At 41.1% G+C, this 19,966-nt stretch overlaps 1 protein-coding gene across 3 annotated transcripts in view; it reads right to left on the bottom strand.

The window, feature by feature from the left end:
* LOC118363653 (ecto-NOX disulfide-thiol exchanger 2-like) overlaps window positions 1-18,468 on the bottom strand; it is a 216,925-nt gene extending 198,457 nt beyond the window's left edge. The window contains exon 1 of one of the 3 annotated variants that reach the window (XM_052488474.1): window positions 17,967-18,446. In XM_052488474.1, coding sequence (XP_052344434.1) covers window positions 17,967-17,988 — 22 coding nt within the window. In that variant the 5' untranslated portion in view covers window positions 17,989-18,446. Of the gene's footprint in view, window positions 1-17,966 lie in introns of all 3 variants that reach the window. The other 2 variants (XM_052488471.1, XM_052488475.1) reach the window with 2 other exon arrangements.
* Between the last annotated feature and the right edge of the window lie 1,498 nt (window positions 18,469-19,966).

The raw sequence follows: 19,966 nt of genomic DNA on the forward strand, positions 1-19,966 counted from the left end.
AGATCACTGCTACTGGTTCACCCAGAGAGTTCACTCCTCCTCCATCCAGAGTGTTGCAGGGAAGCTGTACAGGGGCTGCTACAAGACCCTTACTGGAGCACACTACCGTTAACAGTAGGCTTTGATGGGAGTACAATTACTAAAACAGTATCGTGAACACTCATGTTTTGTTGGGTTCCTTATGTATCATGTTGGTGTCACTGGAACACAGAGCAGATCCATCTTTCTGTGGCTGAGCCTGTCACACCTCCCTCTAGAGGGTTAAAATATCAGGCAGAGGAAAACGCTGTGACTGATGTGGAAGAGTGAAAGCCCCTTCCTGTCAATCTGAGAGTGAAAGTAGAACAGTTCCATTACATCAGAGAAGATTGAACTCCCTGGTTTTAAAGTCCAGCTTCCTCTATCCTCCTCTCCTCAGTGAGACCATCAAGGTTATACACTTTCAGAGCATGAATCCTGCCTTATTCAATGTTTTTACATTGAGATCTAGGAATAAGTCGTTCTAACCCTCCAACCGTTTCCTACAGAGACCTGAGCACAAATCCTGCATGGCTCCTTATCTTCAAAGTGCTTGAGAACAAAGGCCTCCCTCAAATCAGGTGGTTTGAGCTCCACAGAGCCCTGGAGTTGATCCTGACGCCCCCAGGCAGCCAAGCTGCTCTCGGGGCTCTGACTGCCACACCTTCCTACACACACAGAACCAAGTGCAGTCACACAAAAACCCAGTTATCTCCTGAATCACTCATCTGGAATAGCCTGGCCATACGGTGGAACAATCAGGCCGACCCAAATTGGTTTTCTACCCGACACAGACATTGGAACAAAGGAAGTAAAACAACAACTATTACAGCAACTGAGATTAAATCAAGAGTGGTGAGACATTGACAGAATCTTAATTACGTTATTACAACAAACTCCATTACAACAAAACATTGGCTCAACAGATGGGAAGGGTTCAATGGGGTGATATCGCCACAATACTATACGGTCTGGCGCCTGTCAAGTGAGACAAGAACTTGAAAAGCAAATGTGTTACTGAACCCACCACACATAACTCCCATTGGGTACTTTCAAACTGCTGTGTGATGGATTGTGATGCTATTTGAAAACTGCAGAAGTCAGACACTGGAACATGCTGTCATACACATCAATCCAGAGAATCTCAAACACGCTCCAGTTGATGTTGTATGCACAAGTACAGTGAAATGCCTTTCTTGCAAACTCAAAACCCAACAATGCAACAATAAATAACAGTCTATTACTAGAAAAAAATAGCAATAAGAATACGAAATATGACATACACAGTAAGGTAAGTAATTATGCATACAATATAGAGGAAATATTTGAAAACTCAGTTCCAATACCATATTTACATGTGCAGAGATATAGGTACAGTGAGGGGGAAAAGTATTTGATCCCCTGCTGATGTTGTACATTTGCTCACTGACGAAGAAATGATCAGTCTATAATTTTAATGGTAGGATTATTTGAACAGTGAGAGACGGAATAACAACAAAAAAATCCAGAAAAACGCATGTCAAAATTCGTATAAATTGATTTGCATTTTAATGGGGGAAATAAGTATTTGATCCCTCTGCAAAACCCTTATTGGCAATCACAGAAGTCAGATGTTTATTGTAGTTGGGCACCAGATTTGCACACATCTCAGGAGGGATTTTGTCCCACTCCTCTTCTCTAAGTCATTAAGGTTTCGAGGCTGACGTTTGGCAACTCGTCCCTTCAGCTCCCTCCACAGATTTTCTATGCGATTAAGGTTTGGAGACTGGCTACTCCACTCCAGGACCTTAAAGTGCTTCTTCTTGAGCCACTCCTTTGTTGCCTTGGCCGTGTGTTTTGGGTCATTGTCATGCTAGAATACCCAAGATCTGATGGTACATGGCCCTGTCCATCGTCCCTTTGATGCGGTGAAGTTGTCCTGTCCCGTAAGCAGAAAAACACCCCCAAAGCATAATGTTTCCACTTCCATGTTTGACGGTGGGGATGGTGTTCATGGGGTCATAGGCAGCATTCCTCCTCCAAACACGGCGATTTGAGTTGATGCCAAAGAGATCAATTTTGGTCTCATCTGACCACAACACTTTCACCCAGTTGTCCTCTGAATCATTCAGATGTTCATTGGCAAACTTCAGACGGCATGTATATGTGCTTTCTTGAGCAGGGGGACCTTGCAGGAGCTGCAGGATTTCAGTCCTTCAAGGCGTAGTGTGTTACCAATTGTTTTCTTGGTGACTATGGTCCCAACTGCCTTGACAAGATCCTCCCATGTAGTTTTGGGCTGATTCCTCACCGTTCTCATGATCATTGCAACTCCACGAGGTGAGATCTTGCATGGAGCCCCAGGCCGAGGGAGATTGACAGTTCTTTTGTGTTTCTTCCATTTGTGAATAATCGCACCAACTGTTGTCACCTTCTCACCAAGCTGCTTGGCGATTGTATTGTAGCCCATTCCAGCCTTGTGTAGGTCTACAATCTTGTCCCTGACATCCTTGGAGAGCTCTTTGGTCTTGGCCATGGTGGAGAGTTTGGAATCTGATTGATTGATTGCTTCTGTGGACAGGTGGACAGAATGAAGATTTTGATGGAGAAAGGAGGAATTGCTACCGACAATCAATTTTTAAATAATGATCACTGATTTGATTACTGAACAAAGCTGGGGTTCTTTCTAGAGTGGAAACCCACAAAATAGAGGTAATGGAACAACATAAAAGTTTAGTGAACTACTTACAGTGGGGCAAGACCATTAATTATACTACTGCCTCTGCAACATGGTGGCAAAACTGGCAAATAGCCGGTAGCCACAAACCTGGACTGAAATATGACAAGGAATGAGATGTTCATCCAAAGCAACTCATTATGAATGAACCATAACCAGGTTAGTAGAAGTGTGCTTTACGCCCCTTCAGTAGAGTACACCCATGAATTCCCCATTCCCACACTGCTAGTGGTATCCACAGAGAAAGAGCTTTCTTTATCTCTGACTCAGATTTAATTTCATTATGCTGCTTCTTTTTCCCCCAAAGGCATGGCAACAACAAGCCCACTTACAGATGAATAGTTAGCAAACCTGAATCTCACTCTCTACTATTGAGCAAAATACACTTATTGGAGCTAATAACACTCACTTGAGTATCTGACATATTGGGCACGGCACCTGTAGCATCCGGCAGCAGTTTCAGCCTCTGTTCTTCATTTGTCACACACAGTATTTGGTTGATGAGTTATTGAACTTTACTGCAATCATAAACTTAAAGGGGAATAACGGAACAATTCAAAAATGTGTGTTTGTTCCTAAACCCCTCTGACTCGTTGGGCTGTCTGTCAAACTGCGCAACTCTCTCAGGGAGCGTGAGGTAGAGCTAGAGCTACGTCACAGGGTTATAAGTTGTAAGTCGCTCTGGATAAGAGCGTCTGCTAAATGACTTAAATGTAAATGTTATACAGCCTCCCCCCATTCACTGCAGCGCTATATAGAACATTATGTAATAACGTAAATCTACGAAAAACAAAGGTTATGTCACAGTGAAAATACTAAATTGTGGAAGTCCAATGGATTGTGAGATATGGCATATACATTTTCTGTGATTAATTTATGTGGCAGGTTCACAATTTGACCTTTTCTGAGATCTGACAAGCAAGGAGAAAAGGAGCTGACCTAATCCTAACCCTTTTACTTTGCAACCGCATTGGACATCATTTGACCTGCCAATCAGCATGGTCCATCTTCCTTCCATCTTCCTGGTCGGATCACATCATGTTACCACTGATGTAGCCTACAGTCAAGGCTACATCAGTCGTAACATGATGTGATCCGACCATTATGGTAAAATATATCTAATAAAATGTGAGTGAAAGACTAGTGATTGTACAACATAATGTCCACTTCATACGATGCCACATATGGGCTAAAAGGCTAATATATGTAACAATTGTTCAATTACTTTGTGACTTTCCTACAGTAGCCAGTTGACAATGAACATATTCTTTCTTGTAAATTAATTTATGTTGCAGATATAATACTATAGATAGATGCATGCATCAGTACCTAGGCTATCGAAATGCAATTAATCTACTGAAGTGTATTCTGGACGTAACTGTTTTTCAAACTTAGCGTGTTCTTTGGAGGGGTTGTATCTACATTTTAAATGTTAATTTTCACTGTTTGTCTATATGTTTAGAAATGGATAGAGGACCATTACTGGCGCATAATGCAGTCCCTGTCTATGAGGAGGAGGACACTGACGGCAGAAGAGCTGAGGGACATTGCTGCAGAAGGCTTGCAGGATGAGGAGGACCATGAAGGCATTGCTTTCTTCGAGGAAGATGCCCTTGATGCTGAGCTACTCGGGGAGAATCGGAGAAGACGAGAATGAAGAGAATGAGATCAAGGAGCCAGAGGAAGTTGAGGAGCCACCAGCTGAGGCCTCTCAGCCAATTTCTTGAACTGGAAATGATGTGTTATTGTTATGTATTATCAGGACTTTTTATATACAGTGCATTAGCAAAGTATTCAGACCCCTTCCCCTTTTCCGCATTTCGAACCTTATTCTAAAATAGATCAAATATATATTTTTCATCAATCTACATACAATACCCCTTAATGACTAAACAAAAAATATTTTTTTGCCATTTTTTCAAATTCATTATAAATAAAAACAGAAAGACGCTTTGCTATGAGACTTGAAAATTAAACTCAGGTGCATCCTATATCCACGGATCGTCCTTGAGATGTTTCTTCAACTGGATTGGAGTACACCTGTTGTAGATTCAATTGGATGGACATGCTTTGGAAAGGCACAAACCTATCTATAGATATAAATTCTCACAGTTGACATGGCATGTCAGAGCAAAAACCAAGTCATGACGTCGAAGGAATTGTTCGTAGAGCTTCGAGATAGGATTGTGTTCGATCTGGGGAAGGGTACCAAAAAATGTCTGCAGCATTGAAGGTCCCCAAGAACACAGTGGCCTTCATCATTCTTAAATGGAAGAGGTTTGGAACCACCAAGACACTTCCTCGAGCTAGCCGCCTGACCAAACTGAGCAATCTGGGGAGACGGACCATCTCTGCAGCACTCCACCAACGATGCCTTCATGGTAGAGTGGCCAGACGGAAGCCACTCCTCAGTAAATGGCACATGACAGCCCGCTTGGATTTTGCCAAAGGGCACCTAAAGAATACTCAGCACATGAGAAACAAGATTCTCTGGTCTGATGAAATCAAGATCTGATATTTTTCAGCAGCAGGGACTGGGAGACTACTCGGGATTGAGGGACACATGAATGGAGCAAAGTACAGAGAGAACCTTGATGAAAGCCTGCTCCAGAGTTCTCAGGATCTCAGACTGGGGCGAAGTTGTGCCTTCCAACAGGACAACAACCCAAAGCACACACCCAAGGCAATGCAGGAGTGGCTCTGAATGTCCTTGAATGGCCCATCCAGAGCCCGGACTTCAAGCCGATCAAACATCTCTGGAGAAACCTGAAAATAACTATGCAGCAACGCTCCACATCCAACCTGACAGAGATTGAGAGGATCTGCAGAGAAGAATGGGAGAAACTCCCCAAATACTGGTGTGCCAAGCTTGTAGTATCCTACCCAAGAAGACTCGAGGCTGTAATCACTGCCAAAGGTGCTTCAACAAAGTACTGAGTAAAGGGTCTGAATAATTATGTAAATGTGATATCAGTTTTATATTTTTAATACATTTTTTAAAAAGGTAGAAAAAACATTTGTATTGGTAATTGTGAGGTATTGTGTGTAGATTGAGGGGAAAAAACAATTGAATCCATTTTAGAATGGCTGTAATGTAAAAACATTTTGGTTTTTTTAAACCATATACTAACAATTATAATTTTTTTCTCATCTTGTCTCCAAGTCTTTCTGTTTATGCACCACGTCCCCGTAAGCGTAAACGTTCTGTTTTGCCCAAGAACTTGGCAGTGCATGTCAGGCCGTTCGGTCGCCCGCACAGGAAAGACTAAGGGAGACAAACTTCTTATTTTTGTTTTTCATGCAAGCATTGGTGGTAGAGGTTTGTCATTTCACAAACAGTCAGGGTCGGGGTCTTGTTTTGGAGTGCCCGTCGTATGGTGATTCCCTCAGAGCGTGGCTTGAAGTTACACCTACAGTATCCTACTGGTATCTTGGACTGCTCATTTACATGGGATTTACCGAACTGCCTGACCTCCATCGATACTGGAGTACAAAGTCTCTTCAGGGTTCTTGTGCTTTCATGTCACGTAATCACTTCAAAGCTCTGTTGGCTATAACGTCTTCATATCTCAAAATCATTGTCAGGTGGTTAAATCAAAATTCTATCCAAATCTAAATGAAAATGGTACAAAATGAAAAAGTAACTTCAATTGCCATGGCCAACTATGTAAAAATAGCCTACATAAAGCCAACAAATAGAAACATTGCAGCCTGCAGGTAGAAAATATCCTGATAAAAATAACACATTGCCTGTCTGCAACAGACTTCGAACATTATATCAACTATTAATTAACTTGGGTCTGGCCTGAAGCTTGCCCTAGCAAACTTGCAACATTGTATAAAATATTCTGGACCCTCAGAGTTTCCCGTGCCAGTGAGACAAACACAGCTGTAGGCTATTTGCATAAGGGATAAGACACAGTGCTTGACTTGGGCAGGAGCTCACCGGAGCTGAGTACCGGCACCTCAAATTTACTACTGCTTGAGCTCCTGTTCCTCTTATAGAATATTAGATAAAAAGTATTGTAAATAAATATAAACAGTACCTGCACCCAAAATGAGTACCAGAACCTATTTCAGTCAAAGTCTAGCACTGATAAGAAGCCTATTTTATGACGTTTCCACTGGAAGAGAGCATGACATTTTTCCCTTTCACTCTGAGTGGTTATCGAAAGGGAGAGAGCTGGAAAGATTTAAAAAATACATTGAGGAACTATTGTAATTCTCAATGGACGTAAAAACAGACTTGAAGACTTGCTTGCTGTTTGAGGTCAAGAAAACATTATTTTGAGAATCTCCACAGGTCATTAGTGGTGGTGTATTAAATCAATCATAAATACTATCAGACACCCAAATGAACACATGTATATTCCTACATTTGCGTACAATCCAGGTAGCCTATAGGCCAACTTCTATGCGTGCTTGTCCTTACTCAACATTGACAGGAGCGCTCAAAACAAAAGATAATGACTAAACAGAACTTGTAAATGGAATTCAATTAACCAAAACGTGTTTCTCGCAAGTGTAGCATAGGCTGTGCACTCTGCAAACAATGTGACCACTCCGACAATGAAAACAGGAAGACTGGGATAATAATATTGAACGAAAGAAATGACTGTAACCAAAGTAACAAACATGTAGATAAAAAATTGTAAGAATTAATGGTAAATGTATTACTGGTGATATATGTAATGGGGAATTGATATACACTAACAATCAAAGGCAAATAGTAAACACAAGAATGCGCTGGGAAAGAGCGCATTCTGGAAAGAGAAGTGCATTGTGCATCTGGGTGCATGGTAAATCCGACCTCTGGCCATGCAGCATTTAAGCCTCACCAGAAGTTAGGGCAAGAAATGCCTCTGCAGAAGTCAGGGCATTCATACTTCTTGCGCTTCAAGGAGCAATGCAGAGTTGATGTCAAGGAAGCGAGTTTGTATTTATACAGATTGTACCACCCTCACCTACCGTCAACCAATCATGCGATTGTGGAGCTATACAGACCCTCCGCATTGTTACAACATTTGGGAGACGCATGGCGATGCAGTAACAGAGCTCGATTTGGCCTCAGCATGCCTCCGACCACCTTTTGGTGGAATCCACAGTATGAATATACATAACATTTGATTGGATATGCATGTATATATATACAGTTGAAGTTGGAAGGTTACATACACTTAGGTTGGAGTCAGCAAGACTCGTTTTTCAACCACTCCACAAATTTCTTGTTAACAAACTAGTTTTGGCAAGTCGGTTAGGACATCTACTTTGTGCATGACACAAGTAATTATTCCACTTATCATTCACTGAATCACAATTCCAGTGGGTCAGAAGTTTACATACACTAAGTTCCAGAAAATGTCATGGCTTCAGAATCTTCTAATAGGCTAATTGACATCCTTTGAGTCAACTGGAGGTGTAGCTGTGGATGTGTTTCAAGGCCTACCTTCAAACTCAGTGCCTCTTTGCTTGACATCATTGGAAAATCAAAAGAAATCAGCCAAGACTTCAGAAAAAACATGTAGACCTCCACAAGTCTAGTTCATCCTTGGGAGCAATTTCCAAACGGCTGAAGGTACCATGTTCATCTGTACAAACATTAGAACGCAAGTATAAATATCATGGGACCACGCAGCCGTCATACCGCTCAGGAAGGAGACGCGCTCTGTCTCCTAGAGATGAATTTACTTTGGTGCGAGAAGTGCCAATCAATCCCAGAACAACAGCAAAGGACCTTGTGAAGATGCTGGAGGAAACAGGTACAAAAGTATCTGTATCCACAGTAAAAACTAGTCCTATATCGACATAACCTGAAAGGCCGCTCAGCAAGGAAGATGCCACTGCTCCAAAACCACTATAAAAAAGCCAGACTACGGTGTGCAACTGCACATGTGGACAAATATCGTACATTTTGGAGAAAAATATAACTGTTTGGCTATAATGACCATTGTTATGTTTGGAGGAAAAAGGGAGAGGCTTGAATGCCGAAGAACACCATCCCGACCGTGAAGCACGGGGGTGGAAGCATCATGTTGTGGAAGTGCTTTGCTGCAGGAGGGACTGGTGCACTTCACAAAATTGATGGCATCATTAGGGAGGAAAATTATATGGATATAATGAAGCAACATCTCAAGACATCAGTCAGGAAGTTAAATCTTGGTCGCAAATGGGTCTTCCAAATGGACAATTTTCCAAGGACAGCAAAGTCAAGGTATTGGAGTGGCCATCACAAAGCCCTGCCCTCAAGCTTATAGAACATTTGTGGGCAGAACTAAAAAACTGTTCGCGAGCAAGGAGGCCTACAAATCTGACCAGTTACACCAGCTCTTTCAGGAGGAATGGGCACCAATTCACCCAACTTATTGTGGGAAGCTAGTGGAAGGCTACCCAAAACATTTGACCCAAGTTAAACAATTTAAAAGGCAATGCTACCAAATACTAAATGGTTGTATGTAAACTTCTGACCCACTGGGAATGTGATGAAAGAAATAAAAGCTTATATAAATCATTCTCTCTTCTAGTATTCTGATATTTCACATTCTTAACATAAAGTGGTGATCCTAACTGACCTAAAACAGGGATGTTTTACTAGGATTAAATGTCAGGAATTGTGAAAAACTGAGTTTAAATGTATTTGGCTAAGGTGTATGTAAACTTCCGACTTCACCTATATATATACACCTGTAAGGTTTGATTTGACTTATATTATATATGATGTGACTAATGTTTTATATATAACATAAGTAAAATCAAACTTTACAGGTGTAGACCTTACAGTGAAATGCTTGCTTACAAGCGCTTAACCAACAATGCCGTTTTAACCTCTTGAAGCTAGGGTGCACTATTTTCAATTTTGGAAAAATAACGTGCCCAAAGTAAAATGGCCTATTTCTCAGGACCAGATGCTAGAATATGCATATAATTGACAGCTTAGGTTAGAAAACACTCTAAAGTTTCCAAAACTGTAAAAATATTGTCTGTGAGTATAACATAACTGATATTGCAGGTAAATGCCTAAAACAAATCCAATCAGGAAGTGACTCATGTTTTGAAACCGTTGTGTTCCTATGCACCCCTATTGGCCATTGAAAGGGATATCAACCAGATTCCTTTTTCTACGTAAGGTGTCTACAGCATTTTGACGTAGTTTCACGCCTTTATGTTGACAAGCGTCGGAGCTGGTGTGTCAATTTTAATCCTGTATTGAAGCTTATATATATTTGACCAGGGACGTCATTAGAGATTCATGGATAGGGGGGCTAAGCCTCTTTTAGGGGGGTCTGGCATACTCCCTCCTGTCCATTTACTGTTGGCTACTTCTGTGGCTTGAGACTGCTAGCTAACGTGAACCAAAATATTAGCTTCAAGTAGGCCTAACGGTGCATGTACACAGGATAGCGGTAAATTTCTGCGTGCCCCTTAGGCCGCCCATTGTGACTCGCTTGTGGGCGTGCTGGCAACATATGGCAGCATATAGCATCACATTCAATTGTGTGTCAAGAATTCAGCATAGCAAGTTTGTATGAAGGTCTGGTTATTAATTGGGTACATATAACTATTTAACTATACTCTAAAACACTCTGGTGACAAACAAACTTTGCTGCCCTGTTTCCAATTGTCCACATGGCTGGGAGAACCTATTCAAGTAAGTAAATACCTTTCGAAAATGTAAAAACAAAAAAAAGTATTATTAGCTAATGTTGGGGTTCGTTCCTTGTTCCTTGTCAATCATTTGCTTATTGGTGAAATTAGCATTCAGACAATATCTTTAAGTAAATCAATCATTAATTTATTAATGCAATTGCAGACAGAAGTTGACAACGGGAACATAACACGAATGTTTCCGAGTAAGTTCTGCAAAATATTAAAGGGTCCAAGTTATTTCATTATGCTTGCAGTCAACCCCAAGTGATGTCACTGCCTACATCATTACCTTCTACTCATGAGACAAAGCCCATGCATACACAGCTATACAAACAATATCTAAAGGCTCAGCAGTAAATGTACACTCCCCAAGTTGATTTATAATGGTATGTCTGACTAGTCTCTTATCTCTTTCACTCCCCTGCAGGGATCTGTGTCTATGAATCTCTTTTAGCCTTTAGGTGCTTTCTCACAAACACCCTGTTTTGACTGCAAGAACTCACACATCCCCTCCCACATCTGAACTGGCTACACAGAGGGAACTTGGTCAGGTCAACAGGAAGTATTATTATAGAGATGCTTTACATTGAAATACAGATAGAGATGCAGTAGTCCCAGAGTTAATGATCCAAGGTCAGTTTTTCTTTTCACCTGATTATTATGATGACTAACAATGTTAGAATAAAAAATAGAAACAAGGCTTAAACATGCTCTCTCTCTCTCCATCTGTCTCTCATCTGCAGATATGTTTTTATGTGAGAGAGGATGCCAACTCCCATCATCGCTAAAGCCTCCCTAAAATAGGCCTAGCGACGTCCCTGTATTTGACGCTTATATATATATATATATATATATTGGTTTGACAACTTTTATACATCACGTGCGTTCGTAGGTAGACAGAGAACAGGGGTTCAATGCATGTGGAACTTGTAGGGTAAGCCGGAAACAGTTTTCTGGTGCATTTAAGGACTTTAAAAAGTGGGATATGCGTTGGTGTAGGATAGGGGGCAATGTATTGGCCATACAGTGGAGAGACACAATGCAAATGATTCCACAAATGATGGTGTTTGGAATAGGAAAGTGATCAACCAGCCTGGTGTAATCCACGATTACAAAAGACACATGGGTGTGGTTGACATGTCTGATCAGTTGATCAACTCCCACAATGTTTTGCAGAAGACCTAGAAGTGGTGGAAAACACTTTCTTTCCACTGTGTTGACAATGCAGTTGTCAACAGTTACCTTTTGTTCCAGGAATTTAATTACTTAACGAGGCAAGTCAGTAATGAACCAATTATTATTTACAATGAGGGCCAACACCGGATGACACTGGGCTTACTGTGCGCTACCTTTTGGGACTCCCAATCACACCCAGTTGTGATAAAGCCTGGATGCAAACCAGGCTGTCTGTAGAGACGCCTCTAGCAGTGAGACAAAGTGCCTTAGACCACAGCGCCACTCTGGAGCCCAGCTGTTTCTCAGCTTTTAAAATGTGTATAATGTTTTCATATGAGATTTGACACCAGCAAATGTTTCTCCTTTATGCACACTGTGGTCATGGTCCAGTAAAAAATGTAACATAAAGCCAGGCAGGAAAGGTTTTTGAGGTTGAGATTGGCTCACTGCCAACAATGCAGACTCTGATAGATGGTGAGCCAGTCTGATCGATATAAATATCTTGGCACTGAGTTTTTTGGACTATGTGTATGTTATCTGTACTAAGGGAAATCAGCGCTTGTTCTTGTTGTGGAAACTCTGCGGTTTAAGGGTGGACATTGAATCCATTTTAACATTCAGTGTTTTGGAAATCTAAACTTAAAGAGTAAGAAGAGGCTGGGTAACATTGTGAAACAAATTAGCAGGATCATTGGTGTGAACTTAAATGACCTTTCTCACCTGTATCAGACACAAGTCATATGTAAAAGCGCAATCCATTCTGAGGGAATGTGGCGGACATTACATTTTGTCAGCCGGTTATTTGTCATTCTCACGGTAATTGACCTTATATTAACATAAACATGTTAGCTTCTACAGGCCTCCATGCATAGGCTAAAAGCCTCTGGTGTGCGCGTTTGGAATATCTACATTTTAAAAAGTCTAATAAATCCATTACATCCCATTAAATCCATTATTTTAGGCAGGTCAAAAGAAACATTAAGAAAATGTATTTCAGAAGAACTGAATATGAAACGGCCTACTGTATATTATCTGGCTATGCGCCATGCCTTAGGTTGTAGGTTAGTTCATTTAGCAGACAAGATATGCTAATAAATCCTGCGCCATTATTTTATTGTATATGATTTTAAAGTAAGAATATAATTGTACCTAGCTGAATAAAATAGAAAGCATCTTTTTCCTACTCTGGAGCGAGTCCGCAAATGAAGTGGCTATGTTGAGCGTCAAAGTGATCATTTGAAACAGATTCTATATGTTAGATTTAGAGTTATTTGGCAAATTTAGTTGTGAATGATACAAACCTTAGAATATCTTAGAAATCAAACCATTACGGACTGCATGATGTGACTATAGGCTATTTGAAAGTTTAAAAAAAACTTGCACTCTGTTCCTTGCTTCAAGCTACACACGCTGTACTCTTATCATATTTAAACACATCAGACTATTCTCAAATTAATTTTGTCTTCAATAAAATGTCAAATATGTTTCGATGTATAATGTCCCATTATGAAATGGGCAGGAACAGGACTGGGGAAAAAACATACACTTAAGGTGGAGTCATTAAAACTGTTTTTTCAACCACTCCACAAATTTCTTGTTAACAAACTATAGTTTTGACAAGTCGGTTAGGACATCTACTTTGTGCATGACACAAGAGATTTGTCCAATAACTGTTTACAGACAGATTATTTCACTGTATCACAATTCTAATGGGTCAGAAGTTTACATACACCAAGTTGACTGTGCCTTTAAACAGCTTGGAAATTCCAGAAAATAATGTAATGGCTTTAGAAGCTTCTGATAGGCTAATTGACATCATTTGAGTCAATTGGAGGTGTACCTGTGGATGCATTTCAAGGCCTACCTTCAAACACAGTGCCTCTTTGCTTTATATCATGGGAAATCTAAAGAAATCAGTCAAGAACTCAGAAAAAAAATTGTAGACCTCCACAAGTCTGGTTCAACCTTGGGAGAAATTTCCAAACACCTGAAGGTACCACCTTCATCTGTACAAACATTAGAACGCAAGTATAAACACCATGGGACCACACAGCCGTCATACCGCTCAGGAAGGCGACACGTTCTGTCTCCTAGAGATGAACGTACTTTGGTGTGAAAGTGAAAATTAATCCCAGAACAACAGCAAAGGACCTTGTGAAGATGCTGTAGGAAACAGGTACAAAATTATCTATATCCACAGTAAAACAAGTTCTATATCAACATAACCTGAAAGGCAGTTCAGCAAGGAAGAAGCCACTGCTCCAAAACTGCCCTATAAAAGCCATACTACGGTTTACAACTGCACATGGGTACAAAGATTGTACTTTTTGGAGAAATGTCCTCTGGTCAGATGAAACAAAAATAGAACTGTTTGGCGATAATGACCATTGTTATGTTTGGAGAACAATCCGAAGAACACCATCCCAACCGTGAAGCACCGGAGTGGCTTCATCATGTTGTGGGGGTGCTTTGCTGCAGGAGGGACTGGTGCATTTCACAAACTAGAACTAAGTGGCTATTTTGAAGCAACATCTCAAGACATCAGTCAGGAAGTTGTAGCTTGGTCGCAAATGGGTCATCCAAATGGATAATGACCCCAAACATACTTCCAAAGTTGTGGCAAAATGGCTTAAGGACAACCAAGTCAAGGTATTGGAGTGACCATCACAAAGCCCTGACCTCAATCCTATAACCTATAACTGAAAAAGCGTGTGCGAGCAAGGAGGCCTACAAACCTGACCAGTTACACCAGCTCTTTCAGGAGGAATGGGCACCAATTCACCCAACTTATTATGGGAAGCTTGTTGAAAGCTACCCAAAACGTTTGACCCAAGTTAAACAATTTAAAAGGCAATGCTACCAAATACGAATTGGTTGTATGTAAACTTCTGACCCACTGGGATTGTGAAGAAAGAAATAAAAGCTGAAATAAATAATTCTCTCTACTATTATTCTGACATTTCACATTCTTAAAATAAACTGAGTATAAATGTATTCGGTGTATGTAAACTTCTGACTTCAACTGTATCATCCGTTTATGCACTCGAATAGCGAATGGAGGCCTCTTTCCCGCAGTTTGTTCTTAAATCATGCATGGTTGGCTACTCCGGCTTTATAGCAGAGCAGATGACAAATAAATATAGTAGCAGCTGGGATCCTCTTCTTTTTAGTTGCAACAATCAAAACCTAAGCTTTCACACCGGATTGCATATAAAAATGTCTGGGCTTATAAGAGCACTTGTTTCACTTCACGCATCAACCACTGTTTGAGGAGCATTTCAGCCTCTCACTGCTAAACAGGTGATATTCCACCCAAACTCTGTATGCCATGGGCTCTCCAACCCGCACTTGAGAAAGGAATGAAGGAGAGAGAGGAGATGGAAATGCACATTGGTGAAATATTTTGTAGCTAAAAAGGTAACGTCGGCCTATTTAATAATTATGAAAATATATAAATAAAAACTGTAAGCCGCCCTGAACAATCAATAAACCAACAGCATCACCTAGGCCTATACGTTCACTCCCAGATTAATGTATAATACATTTGGAGTGTAACAGATAGTTAGTTGTCCATGCAGTATACATAATAATACAGTCCACACTCAAGTTGTAGAGTATAGGCTAAACAAGTTATACCAAAGTCATCTTAAATCTGTTTTTTTTTTACGGCAAAATGATTATTTTAATTTCGTTTTTTTGGCTTTGAAACAATATCCACAATGACCATGTTTTCCACTCAATTTCAACCTGCTTCAGAGTGCAAAAGACCTTAGACTGGGGCAAAGATTTACGTTCCAACAGGATAATGACCACAAGCATTCAGCCAAAGCAAGGCTGGAAAATCTTCAGAACAAGAATGTGAAAGTCCTCTAGTGGTTGGGCCACCTCTAGTGATCCAGACTTGAATCCCATTGAAAATCTGTGTAAAGACTGAAAGCAAGAATGGGAGAAAATCCCCAAATCCAGATGTACAAAGCTGATACTGATATCCCCAAGATGACTCAAAGCATTAAGCAAATGTGGCCATTTAAATGACAATCTTTACCCAAAATTCTTTCAACATCACAGTCCTAGTTCTGAGTTACCTTTCTAGTGAATAGGCTCTGTTAGAGTTTACATTTCTTCCAATTAGGGTTGGGTGATGTCAACCTTTCTCCTATCGAGATAAAGTACTGATGAAGCACTGTGACATACGATAGCACAAAAAATACAAAATAAAAGACCGCTGTTAGAGGTGAGGCATGAAATAGGTGTGTGTGTGTGCATTGACTCGGAAGTGACAGTTAATACACAAAAAAATAGTATTTCTCTCAAATTTTGTGCCCAAATTAGTTTACATTCCTGTTATTGAGAATTACTCCTTTGCCAGATAATGCATCCATCTGACAGGTGTGGCATATCAAGAAGACCGATTAAACAACATGATCATTGCACAGGTGCACCTTGTGCTGGGGTCAATAAAAGGCACTCTAAAAAGGCACAACACAATGCCACAGATGTCTCAAGTTTTGAGGGAGCATGCAACTGGCATGCTGATGGCAGGAATGTCCACCAGAGCTGTTGATAGAGAATTGTATGTTAATTTCTGAGGAAAAACTGAGGAGTATTTCGGTCTGTAATAAAGCCCTTTAGTTGGGAAAAACTCATTCTGATTGGCTGGGCCTGGCTCCCCAGTGGGTGTGCCCCTGCCCAGTCATGTGAAATCTATAGATTAGGGCCTAATGAATTTATTTCAATTGACTGATTTTCTTGTGTGAACTGTAACTCAGTAAAATCTTGAAATTGTTGTATGTAGCAGCTTATATTTCTGTTCAGTATATCTTGTGAGGAGGTCAAAATAATGAAAAACTATTTACCAAATCTATTAATTTTTTAAATGCTTGTATCTTGCCATTATCATGGGGGGGGTAACCTCATACCTAATGCACAGTATAAGTCCACTAAATTCCCCTACAGAAAATACATAGCTGTGTTTCCTTTTCATAATTCATACTGTAGGCTTAACACTCATTTCTGATTTGGGGGCAAATTCTCCATGGTCAAAAATAACAGACACTAAGAAGATGAGAGCAAGGCCTCCCAAGTGGCGCAGCGGTCTAAGGCACTGCATCGCAGTGTTAGCTGTGCCACTAGAGATCGCATCCGGCACCTGAGCAGAAGACCCATTGGGTGGCGGAAAATTGGCCCAGCGTTGTCCAGGTTCGGGGAGGGTTTGTTCGGCAGGGATGTTCTTGTCCCATCGCGCTCTAGCGTTTCCTGGGGTGGGTGTATGCCGTTTCCTCCAACACATTGGTGTAGCTGGCTTTCGGGTTAAGCGGGCAGTGCGGCTCGGCTGATTGTGTTTCAGAGGGCGCACGGTTCTCGACCTTTGCCTCTCCCGAGTATGCAACGATGGGACAAGACTGTAACTACCAATTGGAAACCACAAAACTGGGGAGAAAAAGTGGTTTTGAAAAAAATCCCAAAAAAAGATGAGCAGCAGAGTCAGAGTGCAGGAGTAAAGCAGATTAACCAGGTTCATTTGAAGTCTCAATATCCTGCCCGGTAATGTGAATGTGAGAAAATGTCAATTTTACTCAGAGCCATTATGTATCACAGATACATTTGTGAATAAATGAGAAGAAGATCTGAAAGGTCAGACTGCATACATGATGTGAGCCAATTTCCTTCATGAAAGCCCTACACCCCATATCTGAGAACAGGGGAACATTCCATTTTTTTGTGACAGATGAGATGAAATAGCTACCAAATTGGATTTCATGACGAAAATGTCATAATAGCATGCACAATGTCGTTGATTCGACTACATTGTGCGCAATGGCATCAATATTCTCCAAATATCACATTTTTAGTTAGCTACTGGTGACATTATTTACAGGATTTAAAAAGCAGCCATGGTCATTAACTAATGAAACAAGAAAACATAGTATTAGGAAAAACAATAACGGAACCGAGCAGATAAAGCTCACCCCGTATTATATTTCATGAAAGTTCCAAATATAATAAGGCGTTTGGGAGGACGCTTGTCAACTGTACTCAAATGCATTGTAAAACATATGCTACATTATATCAATAGTCATTGTACAATAATGGCTACACCATTGAATCTACATACATTTGTGAATAAAATACAAGTGACGCGGACACATCTGCTTGGTCACTGTCGGTCACTGTCGTTGAGATTTTCACATGTTGTTTCTGTCAGTAATATACTGTACCTGCTGTAATCAAGTCGTCCTCGAAATGAGTATGAAACAACGTGCATTCATTCATTCTTATTGAGAATATAGCCATAAATACAGAAAGTCGTAAAACGCTCCAGACATAGCCTAGTACATAACGGTGAGAGCAGAGCAGGCAAGAGGTAGCTTAATGTAATACTGTTACAAAATCAATACAAGTTAGACCTTACCTCTATACTGCAAGAGAAACATTGTCCACGGTCCCGTACAGCAGAGGATGGTGAGCGCTCGTCGCCTACAGTACGCGAATTTAAAGAATACAAATCCGTTGGATTGAGAGAAAGGGAGTTTGTTCTTCAGTCTGCTCGGTTGGGCTGCGGTGCGAGAATGAAGGAGGGTCTTGAAGCTGGAGGAGCCTCGCGTTCACATGAACTACATGCCCGAATACATGTAGCCGATGTTTACAAGTGAAGAAAGCATAGCCTGCCAGTCGCGACGTGCAAGGGAGTAAAGTAGTACTCAGAGTTGCAACGGAATTCAGTGATTTGCTCAAGAATGTGTCAGTCCCGATTACCCACAGCTGACAAACTACTGTACACTTTGTCGGTGTCCGCAAACCAGTGAAAGGGACTATGCAGGGCCACTGAATAATCATCATAGGTTCTGATATGGATAGGTTTTGTTGTTGGATCCATTTTCATTATGGTGTAGGTGTGCATGCGAGTGTTGTGATCAGGACATAAAATTAACTTTTTGGTCCACCATCCACCCTTCGGGCCCAGGCTCTGTCGCGACCGGGAGGTCCGTGGGGCTTCGCACAATTGGACTTGTGTCGTCTGGGTTAGTCCGGTAGGGAAATCCTTGTCTCATTGCGCACCAGCGACTCCTGTGGCGGGCCGGGCGCAGTGCACTCTAATCAAGTTTGCAAGGTGCACGGTGTTTCCTCCGACACATTGGTGCGGCTGGCTTCCAGGTTGGATGGCGCTGTGTTAAAAAGCAGTGTGGCTTGGTTGGGTTGTGTATCGGAGGACGCATGACTTTCAACCTTTCAGTCTCTCCCGAGCCCGTACGGAAGTTGTAGCGATGAGACAAAATAGTAGCTACAAAAAAATTGGATACCACGAAATTGGGGAGTAAAAAGGGTAAAATTCAAAAAAATAAAATAAATTACACCTACAAAACAACGGATGAGCATTCACCGTAAAATCACCTGTGTTAAATGTGCAGTGTCAAAGGACCTTAGATTTGATGGAACAACATGCAAGTGCCAAACGACCCCTAGTGTAGCAGTTGATTACTGTAGTCAAGTGCTAGGTGTATTTTTTACTTTAATTAGTGTAAGAAACATAACTCCGCCCATACATTTGATTTGATGCCTTCAAGATTTCCTTTCTCATCGATGCTATTTGTATTTATTATGGATTTCCCTCAGCTGCTGCCAAGGCAGCATCTACTCGTCCTGGGGTCCAGCAAAATGAAGGCTGTTACACAATATCTAATACATGAGTACATAGTGCGTATGTTATCGTGTGTGTATGCATGAAGTTAGGATATATATATATATAGTTGAAGTCAGAAGTTTACATACACCTTAGCCAAATACATTTAAACTCAGTTTTTCACAATTTCTGACATTTAATCCTAGTAAAAATTCCAGCCTCGGTGTAGGTGCAAGCTGGTGGTGCTGATATTCGGCAGTCTCAGCCAAAGGCCTCCATGCTCGCGTACACTTTTTCAGTTCTGCCCACAAATATTCAATAGGATTGAGGTCAGGGCTTTGTGATGGCCACTCCAATACCTTGACTTTGTTGTCCTTAAGCCATTTTGCCAAAACTTTGGAAGTTTGCTTGGGGTCATTGTCCATTTGGAAGACCCATTTGCAACCAAGATGTAACTTCCTGACTGATGTATTGAGACTGATTTGCTTCAATATATCCACATAATTTTCCTCCCTCATGAAGCCATCTATTTTGTGAAGTGCACCAGTCCCTCCTGCAACAAAGCACCAAAGTGGTGGCAACATGATGCTGCCACCACCGTGATTCACGGTCGGGATGGTGTTCTTCGGCTTGCAAGCCTCCCCCTTTTTCCTTCAAACATAACGATGGTCATTATGGCCAAACAGTTCTATTTTTGCTTCATCAGACCAGAGGACATTTCTCCAAAAAGTATGATCTTTGCCCCCATGTGCAGTTGCAAACCATAGTCTGGCTTTTTTATGGCAGTTTTG

Source organism: Oncorhynchus keta, chromosome 30 (genome assembly GCF_023373465.1).
Source record: "Oncorhynchus keta strain PuntledgeMale-10-30-2019 chromosome 30, Oket_V2, whole genome shotgun sequence".
NCBI lineage: Eukaryota > Metazoa > Chordata > Actinopteri > Salmoniformes > Salmonidae > Oncorhynchus > Oncorhynchus keta.